The sequence below is a fragment of the Lepisosteus platostomus genome, chromosome 2, assembly GCF_059453375.1.
Source record: "Lepisosteus platostomus isolate fLepPlt1 chromosome 2, fLepPlt1.hap1, whole genome shotgun sequence".
Taxonomy (NCBI): domain Eukaryota; kingdom Metazoa; phylum Chordata; class Actinopteri; order Semionotiformes; family Lepisosteidae; genus Lepisosteus; species Lepisosteus platostomus.
This window is the reverse complement of record NC_142612.1, coordinates 18,616,543-18,634,599: the sequence shown is the minus strand read 5'-3', so window position 1 is coordinate 18,634,599 and position 18,057 is coordinate 18,616,543. Positions and strand designations below refer to the sequence as shown.

General features: G+C 36.6%; 1 protein-coding gene across 4 annotated transcripts in view; it reads left to right on the top strand.

The window, feature by feature from the left end:
- enox1 (ecto-NOX disulfide-thiol exchanger 1) overlaps nucleotides 1-18,057 on the top strand; it is an 83,088-nt gene that overhangs the window by 36,488 nt on the left and 28,543 nt on the right. For 2 of the 4 annotated variants that reach the window (XM_088602572.1, XM_088602597.1), the window contains exons 2-5: nucleotides 213-307; nucleotides 7,689-7,800; nucleotides 9,294-9,431; nucleotides 17,822-17,998. In XM_088602572.1, the coding sequence (XP_088458698.1) occupies nucleotides 7,791-7,800; nucleotides 9,294-9,431; nucleotides 17,822-17,998 (325 nt within the window). In that variant the 5' untranslated portion in view covers nucleotides 213-307; nucleotides 7,689-7,790. The remainder of the gene's footprint in view (nucleotides 1-212; nucleotides 308-7,688; nucleotides 7,801-9,293; nucleotides 9,432-17,821; nucleotides 17,999-18,057) is intronic. The other 2 variants (XM_088602588.1, XM_088602581.1) reach the window with 2 other exon arrangements.

Below are 18,057 nucleotides of genomic sequence, written 5' to 3'. Positions count from 1 at the left end.
AAACATTAGGTCCTATCCTGTGCTATACTACACAATTAAGTTAAAAGTCAGATAAGCAATACAATTCCGTTATAAAAATCATTTAATTATATGTGTTAAATGGTCATTGACCATAACCCAGTTGTTATACAATGAAATTGAAAAATGCCCATCTTCATGAACTTGTATTTTTCTGACTTCTTATTTTTATTTTTATATATTATATTTTACAGAGACCAGGCGATGATATGCTTGTTGACCTTGAAAAAAAGTCACCTTAACAAGCGTAGTAGCTTCACGGGAACATCTGGCACGGCGGAATTTTAAGGTATTCATTAGCCCTGTCTTATGTGAATCTGGATAATTGCCTAGAATTGCAGCTGTTGCACTTGCTGACTTGGCTCAGTCCCAGCTTTCCTGTCACAGACACCGGTAATGGACTTGCACGAGATGCGGAGGATTGCGTGTGAAAAAATTAAAATGGGGGTGACCTTCAAGTACACATTTGTCTTTACGTTTTAGACTATGTTAACCTCTACAGTGTTTAAACAGCATGCACAGTCTTTCTAGCAATTTATTTAATAACAACCTAGCGTGTACCACTATTGTAAAATGCCACTCCATTCAATTTAAACTGAAAATTGAGACTCAGTCAGGAGGTGTGTATTAAGCATCATGTATTTTATATGGATTAGTGGATTTAGATCCCATCCTTCAAGGTACCTGTATCGTGAGTAACCCCTTGAGTTCAGCAGAATCACTCTCTGATCAGATTGACACAAAGAAAGCACAGCAAGACAGATAGCTAGAGATAGCTTCAAAGAGGCCTTGCCTAGCTACTCATTGATGGTTGGCACTTGTGATGTGATAATGTATTTGGCCAGGGGAAGAGAGCTTTGAGATAATAACAATACATTTAATTTATATAGCATGTTTCACTACATTGACTCTCAATGTGCTTCACATATAGGAAAGCTAAAAGAAACCGAGGAACACAAACTTTGCTAAGAAGGAATTAGATAGGTAATCAAACAATTTACAGTACTGGAAGCTGATAGGCGTGCTGGTAGAGAAGGGTTTTAAGGTCACTTTTAAAGGTCTCAGTTGAAAGTGCTTGTCTGAGATGACTATGGAGGCTATTCTACAGGCAAGGAGCACAGGCAGAGAAGGCACCTATGGTGTGTAGCTTGGTCCCAGGGACCTGCAGCAGATGACACTGACCTGATCTTAAAGACCGGGGTGAAATTTGAAAAGGAAGAATGTCAGCGAGGTACACTGTAGATGAGGTCTTTGCCTTCTTGCCCCTTAAACACCAGAAGCAATACATATTACTCTCTGGTGGATGGGAAGCCAATGGATCTTTGCTAGAATAAGAATAGTGGGGATGTGGTCTGTGTTTCAAACCTGAGCCAAAGCATTGCTTGAGCTCTAATGGGCAAAAGATCTTTAGAATCAAACTCTCTTTTGTGTATTTATCTAATTTCTTTACATTTCATATGATATTAACAGTTTCTAGTACATTTACCTGAAGGTCCAATATGTGTGTCTCCAGACTGAGGTTCCAAAGTCCTGAGTCAGTCAGTATTCACAGGGTGAAGTATTAAAAGACTCCTTTAGTCCTGGAGCTGCTTTGTTTCCATACTCAGCAATTGGAACTCTGGCAACCAAGTCTTCAAGACATCAATAACAGATAAACCACCTGCTGTAAAACAACACACCAGCTGTTCTGAAGGGCAAATGGGGGAGCAGGATAAGATCCCTGTCTTGGTCTCCAAGGCTTCCAATCAAGGTATTGTTTTGTCAAAACATGTGTGTCTTGATATGCAGTGGTTTCCCTACCACAAAAGATATCACACTCAGGTGTCTTCCATACCCAGCTAATTTCAGTAAGGAAGTGTCATGGATGTCAGAAAGGGCATGCCGTGGAATGGCCAGGAGAGCAATAAAGACCCAATGCGTAGCGGCAAAACGGGGGTTAGCCTGGGCTCAGGAGATCAGACGATGTAGAAACCTATGCCCTCACAGAGGAGACAACCTGGTGCTATGCGGGTCTCAAGACATCCGAACCCTCAATGCTGAGCAAGGAGGAAAGGGTGACCGGGAAATATATAGCCCCACAAAAAGACACACCAGAAGGACAAGCAAAGCACAGGAAAACTAGGAACAGGACAGAGTAGGAGCGCCCTCTAGCTGTAGAGTGCGAGACAGTAAGAAGTACAATAAGCCCTTCAGAAACCAGTGTATTGCAGTGGGAGCAGGACAGTGATGTCTGGAAGGTTCAGGTTATGATCTGGCACGGAGATGGCTTTTATAAGATGGGCCATCAAGTACTTGGGTTAAGACAGAAAGTGCATTTTGGTAACGGCACCTGAGCAGTCCTGTATAGGATCTGATCTGCTGAAACATTTTGAGGAGGCGCTAGAAACAGCGCCTGAAAATAGTCAGCCGAGACTGGATAGCACATCCAAGGTATCACAATCCTGCAGCTGAAAAACATAAAAGGACGTATTATAATTTGGGATCTGGAACATCAAGGGCCTCAGGTGTTGACCAGTAAGGATCTTCAGGAATGCCTGCATTTGTGGTTCAAGATCTCCGAAGCTGTGACATCCATATCGCCACCTTGAGTGACACCCGTTGAGCTGCGGAAGGGTAACTCAAGGAATGTGGAGTGGATAGACCCTATTCTGGGAGCGAAGACCGTTGGATTTATGAAGTTGGAATTGCCATCAAGAATGAAATCATAAACCACCTTTGTGAGTTCTCTCTTGGAATCAATGAAAGTCTCACGTGTCTTCACTTCATCACTGAATTAACAAATTCAAATCTCTTCATCTCAAATTCTCAATGCATCTACATGCTTTTTATGTATGGCCTTCCTCTAGAGTCAGATGATAAGGAAAATGACTTGATAATCTTACTGAACTCACAGCTACTAGCGTCTGTGCATGCCAGAGCAACCCAGTCTCCAAGCAGAGCAGGCTGACCCACAAACAAGCAAAGGTAGAGCTTCTCGAAGAAGCACTAAAACAAACACTTATATATTCAATTTAATCTCACAACACAGGACTAGCAGTTCCCAGCAAAATCTCATTTGCTCAGGAAAGCACTTCGAATTATTAGGGTTCAGAGCTCTCAGGCAGTCTCCACATTCTCTTTGTTGCTTATGTACAGTATGTGTTGATGTTTTTTGCAGGGAGACTATGAGAGTAGAATAAACTTTTTTTTTTTAAACAAGACAAAGTGCAAAGAACATTTTAGAAATGCATGTTTCAGTATCAGAAAAACAATGGCACCGTGAAGATAAAAAATTCTGTTTTTCAGCAACACTTATTTTCTAGCTACAAATCATAAGGAAATCTAGAATATTTTAACTTTGTTGGAGCTATGAAAGCACAGTAAATAATGGCCTCTGGTGTTCTCACGTCACCAATGTATATATATGTTTGTGCTCACTGCATACTGTATATTTTATAAATATGCAACATAAGCACAGTTCCTGAGATTTATCAAACCTATAAATGCAGCGGTGTCTCCATTGCTTAAGTATCCAGCCTCTGCAAAGCCTTGCGAATATTGAACACATTGCTGTGCTTTCCCTTGCAGATATCCCTCTTACCTCCTGAGACTGTTACTTTGCAAGAACTGCATTCCATGGTAGTGTATGTAACACAGTTTAAAATATGTCAGAAAATTACAATTTAAATGTTACGATATCATACCTTTCCATCGGTCATCAGCAACATGGTTGGATTACAGGCCTGTGTTTCCTTTTGGCTGAATGACCTATGCTGCTCTTTGAAAAGTATGAAGACTTTTCAAACAATTTGTGTTCAAGATGAAGAATGCATGAGCACAGAGGAAGGCAATGTGCTATATAAAGTATAACAAGAGTGTGAACATTGATTAGTTGTGGCTGTTTTACAATGCATGAAAAGGGAACTGTTAAAACAGACATCTAAGTCTGCTTTGTATATATAAACTCAATGATAGCAGTCAAATACAGTCGCCCCTTATTAGGATACATCAGTGCAACATACTCTAGCTAATATTGACCAGGTATACAGTATATCTAACAAGGAGTACATCTAAAGGTGTTTTCAGGAACAAGTGATTGCTATTAATCATGGAACTGTGAATATTAATCTGCTATGGCTATTTCACAACTCTAGAAAGCAGAACCATCTAAACAGACTTCTAAATCTGTTTTGAGTACATAAAAATTAGCAGCCATGGACAGTGGGTTTTCCCTTGTTAGGGCTCATCACCATGACATGCTTGCTTCTAATGCAGCAAGCAGGAGGATAAAGGTTCTTTAATCATCAAAACTGCAATGCAATCTTAAACACTAATTGTAAACATTGACTTCTGGAATGAAAAATTCAATAGTGATTTTGTAATTTACAAAGGGAAAGTGAATTAATTCAAGTCTCTAAAACAGAACTGTGACATTGATATTAAAATGACAGAACTGGAAGGGAATGAACTGTAAAGTAATTATAATTGTAGACTAGAAGGGTGGAAACTAATCTTTGTATCTGAAGCTTGGCGCCAGACTATTCTTCAAACACCTGTTAGATTTTTTCACAAGAGTGAGTGCATGCTTAATGAATCTTTAAAAAGAAACTGATAATGTGGTTATGACCCATTCTCACGGAAGTGTTTGACTTCCCACTGCGGGGTTAACTGAGCGACACAATGGCTTCCTCATAAGCTTAAACTAACCAGGAATTCTATAAGTCTAGAACATATTCTTATTTAATAACCTGAAATACCTCTGTAATTTAATATGCTGTTTTTGTACACCCTGGATGGGGCATCTGTCCTTGTAGGGCACATATTGTTTCATGATGTAAAATAACCCAATTATGTTTGCAGTTATTTACTGTCATAAGGGTTATAAACTTGATTTTTGTTTTACTTTATAGCATAAATGGCCAAGAAGGCTCAGTGTCAAATTCCGAGCAGGAAACAGGGTGAGCAGGCAGGAGTGATTGAAAGCAGAAAAATGACAAAGCCATGTCATGTGTCATAAAGCTACTAGCTTACAGTACTGCCAGACATTATTAACTGTAAATCCTGGTTCCTGAAAATTTCAAGCTTGTAACACTACATTTATTACTATATAGATTATTGCTCTGTAATAAAACACATCAGATAACATTTATGAAAATAACAGTAAAATATGAGTGTCCAGCTGTTCAGCTAGGTCTTATCAGGAATATCTTTCAGTGTTATGGTCTTTTATAAGAGAAACCAGAAGATACTATGAATTATGGGACAGATGAATACTAAATAGATCTGACTGTTTTACAATACTAGAAAGAATAACAGTTTAAAACAGTTAGCTCATGCACTTGGTTTTACAGATTTTCATGCCATTAATATTTTTATTAATTAAAAGTTAATATTAAAATATAATGGAACAAGTATTCCTTGTTCCTTTGTTGTTGTTCCTTTGCAGACTACGCATGCTGACGCAGCTATTAAAATATTATAACATCTGAAATGAGTAAATTTATATGCACATATTCCCATTGAGTGTGATGCTTTCCTTAGCTTTCTCTTGCTGAGTTCTCCAATCTCGGGCTTGTAGCTTGACACATTAAGCAGCACACAAGCTTCTGAGTGTTCAGTTGTTAACCAGCTATGGGAGGGACAAAGAACTGACTTCATGTGTAAAAATACCTGTTCATATTTCTTCAAACAATCAAATTTCACCGGTGGGACCTTTGGCAGGTCAGGATAGAGATGCTGCATTTGCTTTCAATAGCCTCACGTGTGTTTTGCCGAACCCAGAACGTTGTGTTCTGAGCACTGTATTTAAATGAGCTGCATTTAGAAATCCTCAGCACCCACCCACTGAAACACTGAAAAATCCATGTCGCTGGTCTGGTTTAATCAGAAAAGATGGGACCAAAACATTGGAAATCCTAAACTCCTAAAATAAATTCTGGCATGTACACGCCAAACTCATTTGTTTTAAAAGTTTTTTACTGTGTTGAAAATTGAGATGCCAATATCCTGAGAGAAAGTGGCAAATTTAGCAAAGAATACCTTCCACATTTCAAAAAGACCCAACCACCATTTTGTCTAAAATGTTTGACTTTACATTTACTGTAGGAGTGAAAAATGATATCAACAGCACAGAATGTAAGAATAGTAGTAAATCGTATTTTATATACCAAACAGCTTTCATTGGTTAGTACAGTATGTTGTACAGAAATACAGAACAGTCAAGCATAGTTTTTAGCATTTTTTAACTTAAATTCTTTTGTGGTTTGTTAGACTTTTATTGCTGTGCCGTTAAAAATCTTAGTGTATTAGCGTATCAACAATGGCATGCGTGCTGTTGGTTGCTGGTTCTTGGTCTAAAGAAAGTTCTAATTCTTTTTTGAATATAATTAGCCCTGTAAATGATGAAAGCTCATTAGTACTGTGAGTTCAGCAGTTAAGAAAAACCTGAATGATTTCCAGAGGGTTCATTTCATGATGTTGTGAAATGTTATTGTTTTTATAAAATTGCTTCTAAAGAATAGATACAAAAGAAGTAAAGAACTGTTTTATCTTCACCTTATTGATTGATGTGGCTGATGTGTTCTGGAGCTTGCAGAAGTTTCAGCAAATACTTTTTTAAAAATATGATATAATACCAGTTCATACAGCTGGTTTAATTGAGCAATTTGGGTAAAGTATCTGTCTCAAGAGTACAACAGCAATTTCTCAATCTGGGATTTGTACCAGCATCTCTCAGGGTAGGAGTAAAAAATCTTCTGCCCTACCTCCATAATTCATAGCCACTTCTGCTTTTTTCATTGGTCAAAGACTAACTGTAAAGTGCTAATGATTTTCACTTACTATTCATAAAACAGAATTAGAAGTTTGTTTAGACAGTTCTGAACTCTACTGTTGTAAAATGCTCATTAGTGAATTATATAAATCTATACGTATTTATCTAAATATTTCTATTTTTTCAGCCAATGAATCTAGATTACTTTAAAAAATAGCCATATTGAGGTGTCAAGAGGGTCATTATGTTCATTCCTGAAGAAAAATAAGGGAATTTTGAAATTGTGCTTATGTTTCAAAGCACAGTTCGATCAATTCAGATGAATTTTTAAAATATTTTTTTACTCTGCAGTATCATATTTATGAACCTCAATCAAGAGCGGCGCACACATAGCTCTAGCTGTGAGTGGAATTATGTGTATTATTGTCAGATGATTATGCAGCATCTCAAAAATAATTAACAGTGCTGGGACTGTAAATTCTAGAAACAGCTCCTTCCTTATCTTTAGTGAGCATCTGTTTTTTACAGACATCGATATTTATTTTATGCTACATGGGTGGTGCGAGCTGTAGTGATAAAGATAAGGACAGAAGCTGCTTAGAGGGAAATTCAGACACCTGAGTTGCAGCAAAATGGCATTTGTCATTCAGGCAACAGGCAGGCAGGTCAGAGACAGCTCATTTGCTGAGTGTCAGTCACAGAAAACAATAATTCTCTTTGAATCGTTGGGCATAATTCCTTAACACATGGATTTCCAAAAGGCATATTTTCCTAGTTTTCTAAGTTGTCACTAATGATAATAATAATGCAGTATTGCTTACAGTTATGAGCATGGTGAAGGAAAAAAATGTATTGTTTTTTTATGTTTTCTCTATTACTGGGCACGAAGTAGAACTTGTTTTTTTTTTGTCATTTGCAGCAATGAGTCGCTGCTTCTAACAGCACGCCCTCTCCATCTCCCATCACTGAGCACTCTGATGAAAGCGGTGCGAAGTAGGGAGAGCCAAACAGAAGAATTGCCATGGCTGGCGGTAAATCTTGATTCTTCTTCTTTTTATTATTGAGTCATGCATTTGTTAGGTGTTTTTGTCCCTTTTCCCAGAAATGGAAAAATCCCAATGATAATTTTTTTTTACATGAGTAAGTATTAAACCCTGCGAGTGAAAGAATGGATTTCTTCAAACGAGAAGAAAAAAGCGCTGGGGCAAGAGAAAAGGATGGACTGAGCACAGCAGAAGAAACGTCAAAAGTAATAGTTTTAATGCAAAGAGAGCAAGAAATTCAGATGTTCATTCATCTTATTTTTTAATCTGCTGTCGGAGCAGTTGGTGAAGTGATTATACGGCAATGGGCATAGGATCTATTTGTAGGACATGTCAGCCATTTATGCACTGCGAGAGCAGAGCTGTGCTCTCTCACTTTTTCCCAGCAATGCCAAAACAAGGTACAGTATTTCTCCCCATATCAAGCCACAGCAGAGACATAACGGTGTTGTAACCCTACCGTACTGGACAGTACTCCAGAGTAATGGGTGCTTGCAGCCTCCCAGACCACTATAAACAAAAGAGAATATAAACCATATTGTTATTATGTACAGTATATATAACCTGGAATTCAGTTATTTTAGAGGCAATGGGTCGTGGGTATTTGTTTTCCCACACAAATAAAACAAAGACCTTTAATATACTATTTTAGAGAAAAATTGCATTTAATTTTTTTTATGATTCAGTGTCTTCATTGTCTGAGACACAGCCTGCCAGAAATACCAGTCACTAGTATAGACAATATTCTCAGCTGTGAAAAGATGACATTGTGCTTTCAGATATATAGAGCTTGAAGAAAATAATTCAGTTTATTGGGTGAGAAGAAAAAGAGGCAATGAGATGGTCTCAAAGAGTCTGCCTTCGTGGTTTTTGAAGTACTAAATGCACTGACATTCCAATAATGAACAACGACAAAAAGGATAGCAACAGCAATAGTCATTGTTATAATTACCAACTTTCTTATTTAAAACAAATCCACTTAAAAGCAGGGATCAACTAAACATATTGGTAAACATCTTCGGTTTAAGCTGCAAGCTGAATGGTAAGGAATTCTGGCTCTGTGAAGAAAAGTAATTTAGAAAATGAGACACCGATTGCATTTTTTCATGTCGTGACCTACCTGCAACATGATATTGTAGACCTGTTAAGTGTTGTTAAGTGAATAGGGAAAAGTCTTGTTCTTGCAGCTGGAGTTTATGTTGCTGCTCTCTCTTTAATTGGGTCTTATGTGTATACAAAGAGAGGAGAAGCACTTGTTTTACAAAATTGAGGGTTATTTAGGCACAAACCCGAATGTAGCTATTTTCTTTCTCCATCTTTTCTTTAACTCCAACAGCAGCAGCTGTCTTCTGGAAATGTTATCTGTTCAATTTTAATTTGAATTCATATCTCAGTAAGAACTGGCATCTTGTGTGTTGCCAACGATCCTGTCTAATTACTAGTAGCCCCTCTTTTGCATTTGTTTGTCTGTTTCCTGACAGCAGCAGATGGTTTAGGGAGTTTAGGAACAGAACAGACTCCCATTAACGTGCCTGTAGCTGACCCCAGTGCATGGGCAACAGCGATGAACAACCTTGGGATTATGCCACTGGGACTGCCCGGACAGCAGCTCGTCTCAGGTAATCAGGTGCCAGTTACATTTCTTTAACATATTACTTAGGTACAGTACGGAAGTAAATTTTGTGAACTACAGTAGATCAAGCAAGCAATGACAGAGTTCAGTTCACACATTGTGGCCTGTTTCTGATGATGTGTGGATATGTAGGAACATAAGAACCTCTCGTTGTGGATAGGTTTAAAGATGAAATGAGTTTAACTTGCAATAACTTCAACACACAATGCCTGCCGTTTATGAAACTACACAAAATTATTCACACTGCCTTCAGCTCTTCGCCCAGTCATCCTAAGAATTTACTTTGGACATTGGCAATGATTTTTGCCCTTTTGTTTTTATTGAAAATGTTTTACAAAGCAAATGAACGTGCCGAAGCTTTCAATAGCATTGACCCTACATTTTATTTTCCTTTTAATGTTGTAATGTCAGCCTGGCAATTTGTGATTCGATTATTTCCTAAGTGTTGGATAAGAGTTTTTTTAAACAAATATAGATATTTGTTTGTAAAACAAATGTTTTACAAAGCAAATGAATATAACATATTCTGACGGTTGCACATAATAATCTGAAACACTGTACATTGATTAAGAACTAATTAGTGACATCTTTAAGTTCCATTTCTGGCATTTTAATTTTGGTTCCACTACATTAGCCAAGCAAATTGTATTAATCATGAGAAATGTGTTCTGTGTGCACAACAGAATTCCATTGAGGTAATCTCTGATCAGACTGCAGGCTAAGTGCTCCTGGGTTTATGGCAGCATAGTCTTATGGAGTCTAGTTGGGAAATCTTCCTTTTTATTAGGGGTAGACAAGATATAACAAGTATCTGGTGTGTCATATATTCTGTAAAAATAATTTTGTTACTGTTAATATTTCAAAACGTAACAAACCAAATGTAGAACAAGGAGCAATGTTGTGCTCAGCACACAGTCTCTCCTCCTGCTTCTCCTCTTCAGAAATAGCCACCTCTGAGTCTCCCTCTAAGGACCTGCCAAAGTGAATCCATACAAACGTGCTAGTCAAGGGAAATTGTTTGGGAATTGTTCCCAATGTTATTCCAAAACCTTCTTGGCCTCAATGAGGCCAACCCACCAGATCCTTTTCTGCTGTTGTAAAACTCGAAGATTGGAGTCATCATTTAACAACAGTGGACATGGAAGATGAATTATTGTTTCCTTAACTTATGCACAGCCAGATGCATATTGAACACGTGTAAGGAAGTACCTCAAGTGCCCCTTGGCAGCGTATTCAGGGACTTGGCACAAGACTGGGATGATGACATCTGCAAGGAGCTGGGTGTACTCTGTAAAAAAAAAAGTGAATCATTTGATGATCAGTGATGATTAAGATTTTTGGAAAGCTGAATTTATGACGTTGTCCCAGGAACTCATCAATTGTTTTCAACTGCAAATAGTAATAACTGCTGAAGGTTTGGAAAATGCCTCTAGAAGTAAAAAAGATAAAGAGCGGAAGTGAATCTTTTTTGTTTTGTTCTCAAATTCTAACAAATTATGCACAGAATGTGCAGTCAGGCCTTGTCCTTCTGGGGACACCATAGTAATGCTCCTCAGAACAGTGACATAAATAAGAACAGGCCAAATAAATCGTATTAAGATTGCATACCATGAAACATACATTTACAATCCTCTATATATTTCTTTGTTCCTCGAAGTTGGAAAAGAGAAAGGCAAATTACCAGTAAGATGTTTCTGACTATGGGGAACTCGACAATGACCGTGCCATTTCTTTGGAGACTTAGGTCTACTTATCATCGTGTTGTAATTAATTATGGAATTGTATGACCAAAGCATAATCTACTGTATTTAAGGGGAGTAGTAGTAAAGATTAGATACAATTACACCGCAACTTAATGTACCAATTGAAGGAAAGGGCTGTTCATTAAGGGTAGGTGTCTGTTAAAGCACAAAGTGCCTATATTGTATATACTGTATAGATAGATGTTTTTTTAACCACCATTGAACATAGAAACTTTAAGTACCAATGAAAATACTATTTCACAATAGTATATCAATTAATAATGAAACCAATATTAAAATTAAAGAAAACAGTGCAGTACATGTAATACAAAACAATAATGAATAATATATCATGTAATAAATCTATTAATTTAACAAAAGAAATAATGTACTGTGAAGCAATAATGAACACTGTTTAAATCCACTAGCCTGGAAACTTCAGATGTTTCTAGCACCAAGTGTACAATACTTATAATTGTACCCGCACAGAATTTTAATGAAAATTGTATGAATGATTTTTCTTGCTTTTTTATATTAATCACACTTTGTTTCATTACACCATACTCCTTGCTTGAGCATGCATTCGACTGACACAACTGATTCAAGCTTCTTTAGAAGTTTTAGTTTTTGACTTTCACACTCAAATTAACGCTCTTTCTTTCCTTACAACATTAGAACTATATACCCCACCCCCGCACCTACAGTACATAGAAAACTAACTGAGAAGCATCTACTACATCTACAACAACTAAGCATTGCCTAGATGGGCTGAATGACCTTCTCTCATTTGTAACCCTCTGTTCCTTTTCCATGGCCTCTTCTCTAGACCAGGGATGCCAAAAGCCGGCCTGTTTGACATTAGTGGTGAGAGCCTTCGGCCACGTTTCAATTCACACCTTGTGTGATCGTCCTCAGCCTACTCACAAAGCAGGAATATTTCAACAGAAGTCCAGGAGGAGATCCTAAATACATAAAACACTACAACTGCATAATACTTTTGTAATGGTGGTGGCTAGTATTTTGAAAATATATTAAATGTATGGCCTCTTAAAATACCATTAAATAAAATCTGGTACAATATAGGCCATGAGCTGATCTAGATGACATCCAAAAAGTAATCTGAAATGGCACAAATGACAATTCTCCCAGAAGTCAATTAACCTATCTTTATGTCTTGGGACTGTGAAAGGAAACCAGAGCACCTGGAGGGAACCCACACAAACACAGAGATAGCACCCCTGTTCTGGAATTGAACCCAGAGCCCAAGCTAAACATGCTAAACATTGTGCCACTATGATATAATAACCCATTTTATAACAACTCTCTCTCGCAATTTACAGTGAAACAATAATTAGAGCCACACATTATTTGGATTTTGTCCACTGTTTTTGAAGTCTGTTTGTTCTTGGACTGTTAAATCAAAGTTTTACGGTACTGAAGCCTACAGTATATGCAGAGACCAGACTTTTCTCAGTTTTCTCAGTTCCAAGATAAAGGCGTTAGCATTAAACAGTGATTACAAAACAATTTGGCTGAGTCCTGCGCAGATCTTTCATGCTGTAGAATGTAGTCACTTCTCTTTCTTAATGAATTCAGAAATTCTGTTATGTTGTCTATCCCAATATCCTAATGGGAGAGATCATAGAACTAAAAAATTGAATAAGGAATGGTGCTATTTATTTATCTTCAGTGCCTCGTTTCACTTCATGTCACAACTGTCATGTCTCAAGGCTGAGGAGCTGCATGCATTAAGTTGTAATTAATATAGAAAAGGACAATGCTTTCAAGGAAACATCAATGGATTGTAGGCACATTAGGCTAAGATTAAAATACATGAATAGATTTTAAATCATGCATATTTATGATATTCTGCATTATCATATTCTCCCAAAGTTGCTTGGACTCATCAAACCTAAATTGTATATTTGAATTTTGTTAATTGTATAATGTGCTTTTAAATGAAATTATTCATTTAAGTACTTTGTTTAAAGTGGGTCTCAAATGGTTTCCTGTTTGAGAGGAACTGCTATGAAACATATCCCACTGCACTTTCCTGTTGACCAGTGAAAGCTTAGTCATCTTATTGATGGATGGATAATCAGTAAATGATGTGGTAATTGACAACAAATATATATTATACTTTTAGAATTAATCCTGACTTAAATATTATAAACTGGAGAAGAGCTTCATGATTTTTAAGTGTATTTTATTACTAGTTTTTATTTCCCTGAAAAAACAACAAAAATCATCATCTAAGCTGTCTAAATCTTTCTTATATGATTAATAAAACATCTTATTAACACAAAGTATGTTTTTTTTCAGTTTAGTTTTAGCATTTGTTATCTACTGTAACTCAGACCACCTGATTGGAGCTGGGTGGTGACATGTCCACAGACTTCCAGCTATTAATCCAAGGTCTCTTAAAAGATGTGCCAGGAAAGATTTAGCTATAATTTGAAGATGTTTATGTTTTTCTACTATTTTCCTTTCAGTTTTCAAACCTTTCCTCCCTTCCTGTGATGTTTCCATGTTTAATATTTCCATATTTGAGTAGTTAAAGATCATTTGGGTGTAGTTAGACTCTTCCCTTGGAAGGCACAGCAGTCCATTGCAGACGCTGGTTCCCATTTATACAGCTGGGCAGAATAGAACAAAATTAAATTATCTCACTCAAAGTACAGCAGCAGTATAGTTGAAGTAGTTACAGAAATATCTGTTTTAAAAACAGTAACTCAGTTACCTTTCCCCATTTTCAGTCCAAAACCTTGTTTCAATTGATCAGAACTTATTTTAAGAAGTAGGATGGTAGTTCCATATTTGAGCCACAATAGTCCAAAGCTTATCCTGTTGTCTAAGGCAGTAAGAGACCAGAGGGTTGAAACCCCCCCCCCCCCCCCACATTAAACCCCAATCCATTGCAGACCCTACCCCCCACCATACACTGGTTCCCACTTACTCATTTAAACAGCTGGGTGACTGGAGCAATCAGTGCAAAGCTCCTCACTCAAGGTTTGCAAAGTTTGCAGCAGAGACCTTAACCCACAACCTTACCTACCACCCTATACAAGCCTCTGTAGCTACACAGTTTTTAATTACATTTCAAAGGCTCATGTTAAGACTTTTTATGTAAAAACTATGAATTCCTAAAGGACTGAGAACACACTTTTTTTTACAGATGGTGTAACTTATGAAAGGTACAACATTCCTTCTTTCTCTTGCATATTCATTGTTTTATTCAAGCTGCAGATTTATTTTTGGAAGGCTTGTGGTGTAACAGATGTTGTCCTCCCCAAAATATAGGAGATGTTTCCACTTGTTAAAATTTGGTTTTGTTAACACTGTATTGTGAGACTGCCCACAAAAAAGGGAGAAGGCAGAACTTATGTAGACCATGAATCACTGGATTTAAAGGACATGAAATTTGAATTAAGCTTTCATATTATATTTGAAGATCTTAAATAGAAATCTTTTAAAAGATATTTTGTGTTAGAAAAACTTCTCATTTTCATGCTAGTTTTAAACAGTGGTAATAAATCTTGAAACACTCTTGGCAGGTTTTTAGCCAAGTTTATATTTGATTTCTAATATCATTCCAGAAGAAAACTACCGGAATGGTTTGTTTAGGTAAAAATAGTTACCCATACAGTTATTCATATTTTAAAACCAACAATAATAATGGAAAAGAGTCTATAGGTTGACTGGCTTTGCTGGTGGTTTATTGAAGACCTTTGAACCAGTATTTTACTCTTCTACTTTTTCAAGAAAATAATGAAAATCTATATAAATGCAAACTACAATTTTTTCAGAAACAGAAATACGAACATACACACTTTAGAAAATGAGAAAATAACAAAGTTAAACACATGGGGATGAAAGGATTAAAATCCATGTTCTTTCCTTTCTTTGATTCAAGCTCTTCATTATTTTATAAAATATGTAATACTGTTCTATACTTTATTAACAAACCATCTCTAATTTAGTTAACTGATTAATTGTTTTATTAATATTGAGCTTCAAAATACAGGTCATTATGTTTATGTGTGTATGTTTTTGGACAATAAAGTACAATAGAGTCTCGACATCTGCAAATGTAATAACCTTCTTCAAGACAGCATCTGCAACCTGGTGTAAAAATGTACTGCAGATGTACAGTTTGTACTACTTCCCATTGTGACTTTCACAGTAGACCCCCTGTTTATTGGACCTGTTGATGACAAATATTAATTAGCGTTATGAATTTACCTATATCATGACTATTACAATAACATTTCTTTGCAACCACTACAAATACCTCTTCTATCATTATCAGATAATATGTTTGTGAATTTTCTTCAGTTATCAGTTATAGATTTCTTTAATGCTCAGTGTATTCCATATCTAGCCATGCAGCACTAAGATTAAAAATATTTGAATCACTTTGTGAGAGAGAGGGAAACCTACATAAACTCAATATCAAGCTGTGGTCTTCATCAAACCAAAAAGAGAGGTAGGTGAACATAGTAGGTATAATCCAGCAATGAAAGACAGAAAGCGCAACTTCATCTTTTCCATTCAGACTTACCTTTAAAGGTTATTTTAAACGTTTCTCACTGCAGCCTTGCAATTAGGGAAACTAAGTTATAGATTATTTTTCTTCATTTCACTTCATCACCTTTGTCATTTACGCTGTGGTGTACTAACAATCCATCAATAAAATGTGGATTTCCTGTGCCATTGGGTTTCTCTTCTTAAAGCACTGTGTTCAATGTGCAAAAAATGAAACACTTCTTTATGAATTGCACATTGCAGATGGGCCTTTAGAGAAAATGCAGCTTGGTTGCATGCATCCTACCTAAATGCAAATGAAATCTAATTATGGACAGCTGCTTTCCACAAGAAAACATCAGCTGTTAAAATATTCTGCCTTTACCACAAGTCCCACTTCTGCATCAGAAAAATAAATACAACACATTTTTAAGGTCTGGCAAAAAATAGCAGAGTGTGAAGCCAAGGGAAGGAAATTTTGTGGGTTTGAGTCTTTCCTGATGGAAAAAAATATTTAAAAATGATATAAAGAGCCCTGAAATGTGTTTTATCTCTTCTTAATCTTAACCTTAAATTTCAGTGATTGTTGTAGTGGCTCCAAGTCTCTGCATTCTGTTGACATGCAGTATTAATTTAAAGTCATATCTAGGCTTTTGATAATCAAACTGTTATAAAGAAAAATGTGTTTTTAATGTTAGTTTTGATTTTCTCCATTAAATCTCTTGCAGTGTTAAGAATGACAAAAATATTAGAAACACCAGTGAGAAAAAATTATTTGACTGAGCACACTAGTTAAAATTATATGAACATTTTATTTTAGGGTGTAATTATACATTTTAAAATCAGTGGTGTCTTAAGGTTTATACTGTAGGTTGTCTGATGCTTTGGTTGATGGATTGATGATGAACTTTTCAGTGAACACATTTCAATGCTTCAGACAACGATACTTAAGGCTGGGTTGAGGCAGATACTGAATTAGTTTGCTTTATTGAGAGGTAACTAGCTGAGAGAAAGACCACCTGTCTGGGAGGAGGAAGATGGGATGGAGGGAGGGGGGCAAAAAGAAATGTGAGGCTGAGTGAGCTTGAAACATGTGATTTATATGTGAGTAGGTACAGTAGGAAGAGGGTGAGACTGGGGTTTGACCTCCTCCTGAGTTCAGTTTCAAAACTTTATTGTGCTGTTTGCCCCTGATTGACTTGTCTGGTAATTATATGCATATCTATATTAGTTGCATTCTTTTGTTTGTTTTAGAATTATCCATTCTTAAATTGTGAATTTACATATGAATTTACATTCTTTCAAAAGTCTTGAAGGGGTTTTTGTGTCACGTGGAGAACTCCCATTACTTTCCATATTATGGTGTGTTTTCCATGTTCCTTCCACTGTAAACATAATTCATTTCAAACAAGTATTACTAATACCATGACATTACTGTGGGGTATAGATCAAGGTTAAGGTAATACATCCTTAAACATTTCCATCTGCATTTTAACTGAGGTAGTGCTGTTCTGAGTAGTTTTTGGGTTACCATCATATTTTGTTGTAGTCTGAGTTAGGCTTAAGAAGATAAGTTCAAATTCCACCTTAGGTGATCTTACGCAAGTCAATGTAGCCATAACTCTGACTGAAGTATAACAAAGTAAAGGGTCATTCTAAAGTTAAATAAATAAAAAACAATCAAATCTTAACCCCATCACTGATCTGAGTTGTATCTGAATACCTCCTTCAATTTAGCAGCCACATAAACATGATACTAAAAACTCTCCTGGTTTTAACTGTATATTACATGTCGAATAAGGATTATGCTTGATAAAGCAGTAGTGATAAATGGTGGTGATCTTTATCACTGCAAGTTAGATTTGATAGCAATTAAAATGAGCTGATCTTATCATTATTTCAGAGGGATATAGTTGGGTTGTGCTCAAAGATGCCATTAAGTTTGGCTCCAAGTGCCAATGCTTGGTTAAGTTAAAATTAGAATTGTTGTTTCAGGTGAGATTTAAAAATATATTTAATTATTAATGTTATTTGCGCAATGCACTAAATAGGATTGAAAATGTGGTATCTGTTGCCTATGCGGAAATACAGTGACACTGTTTTATTTCAGATTCCATCTGCATCCCAGGGTTTGACCCTAGTCTCGGAATAATGACCGGAATCACCCCTATTAACCCTTTGATGGCCGGGATCAGCTTGGTTCCTCCACCTCCTGTGCCTGCAGAGCTTCCTCTTATCAAAGAAATTATCCACTGCAAGAGCTGCACTCTCTTTCCACAGAACCCAAGTAAGAAAATGAGTAACCAGCACATGTAACAGTTTTTACAGCAGAGCTCACATACCTCA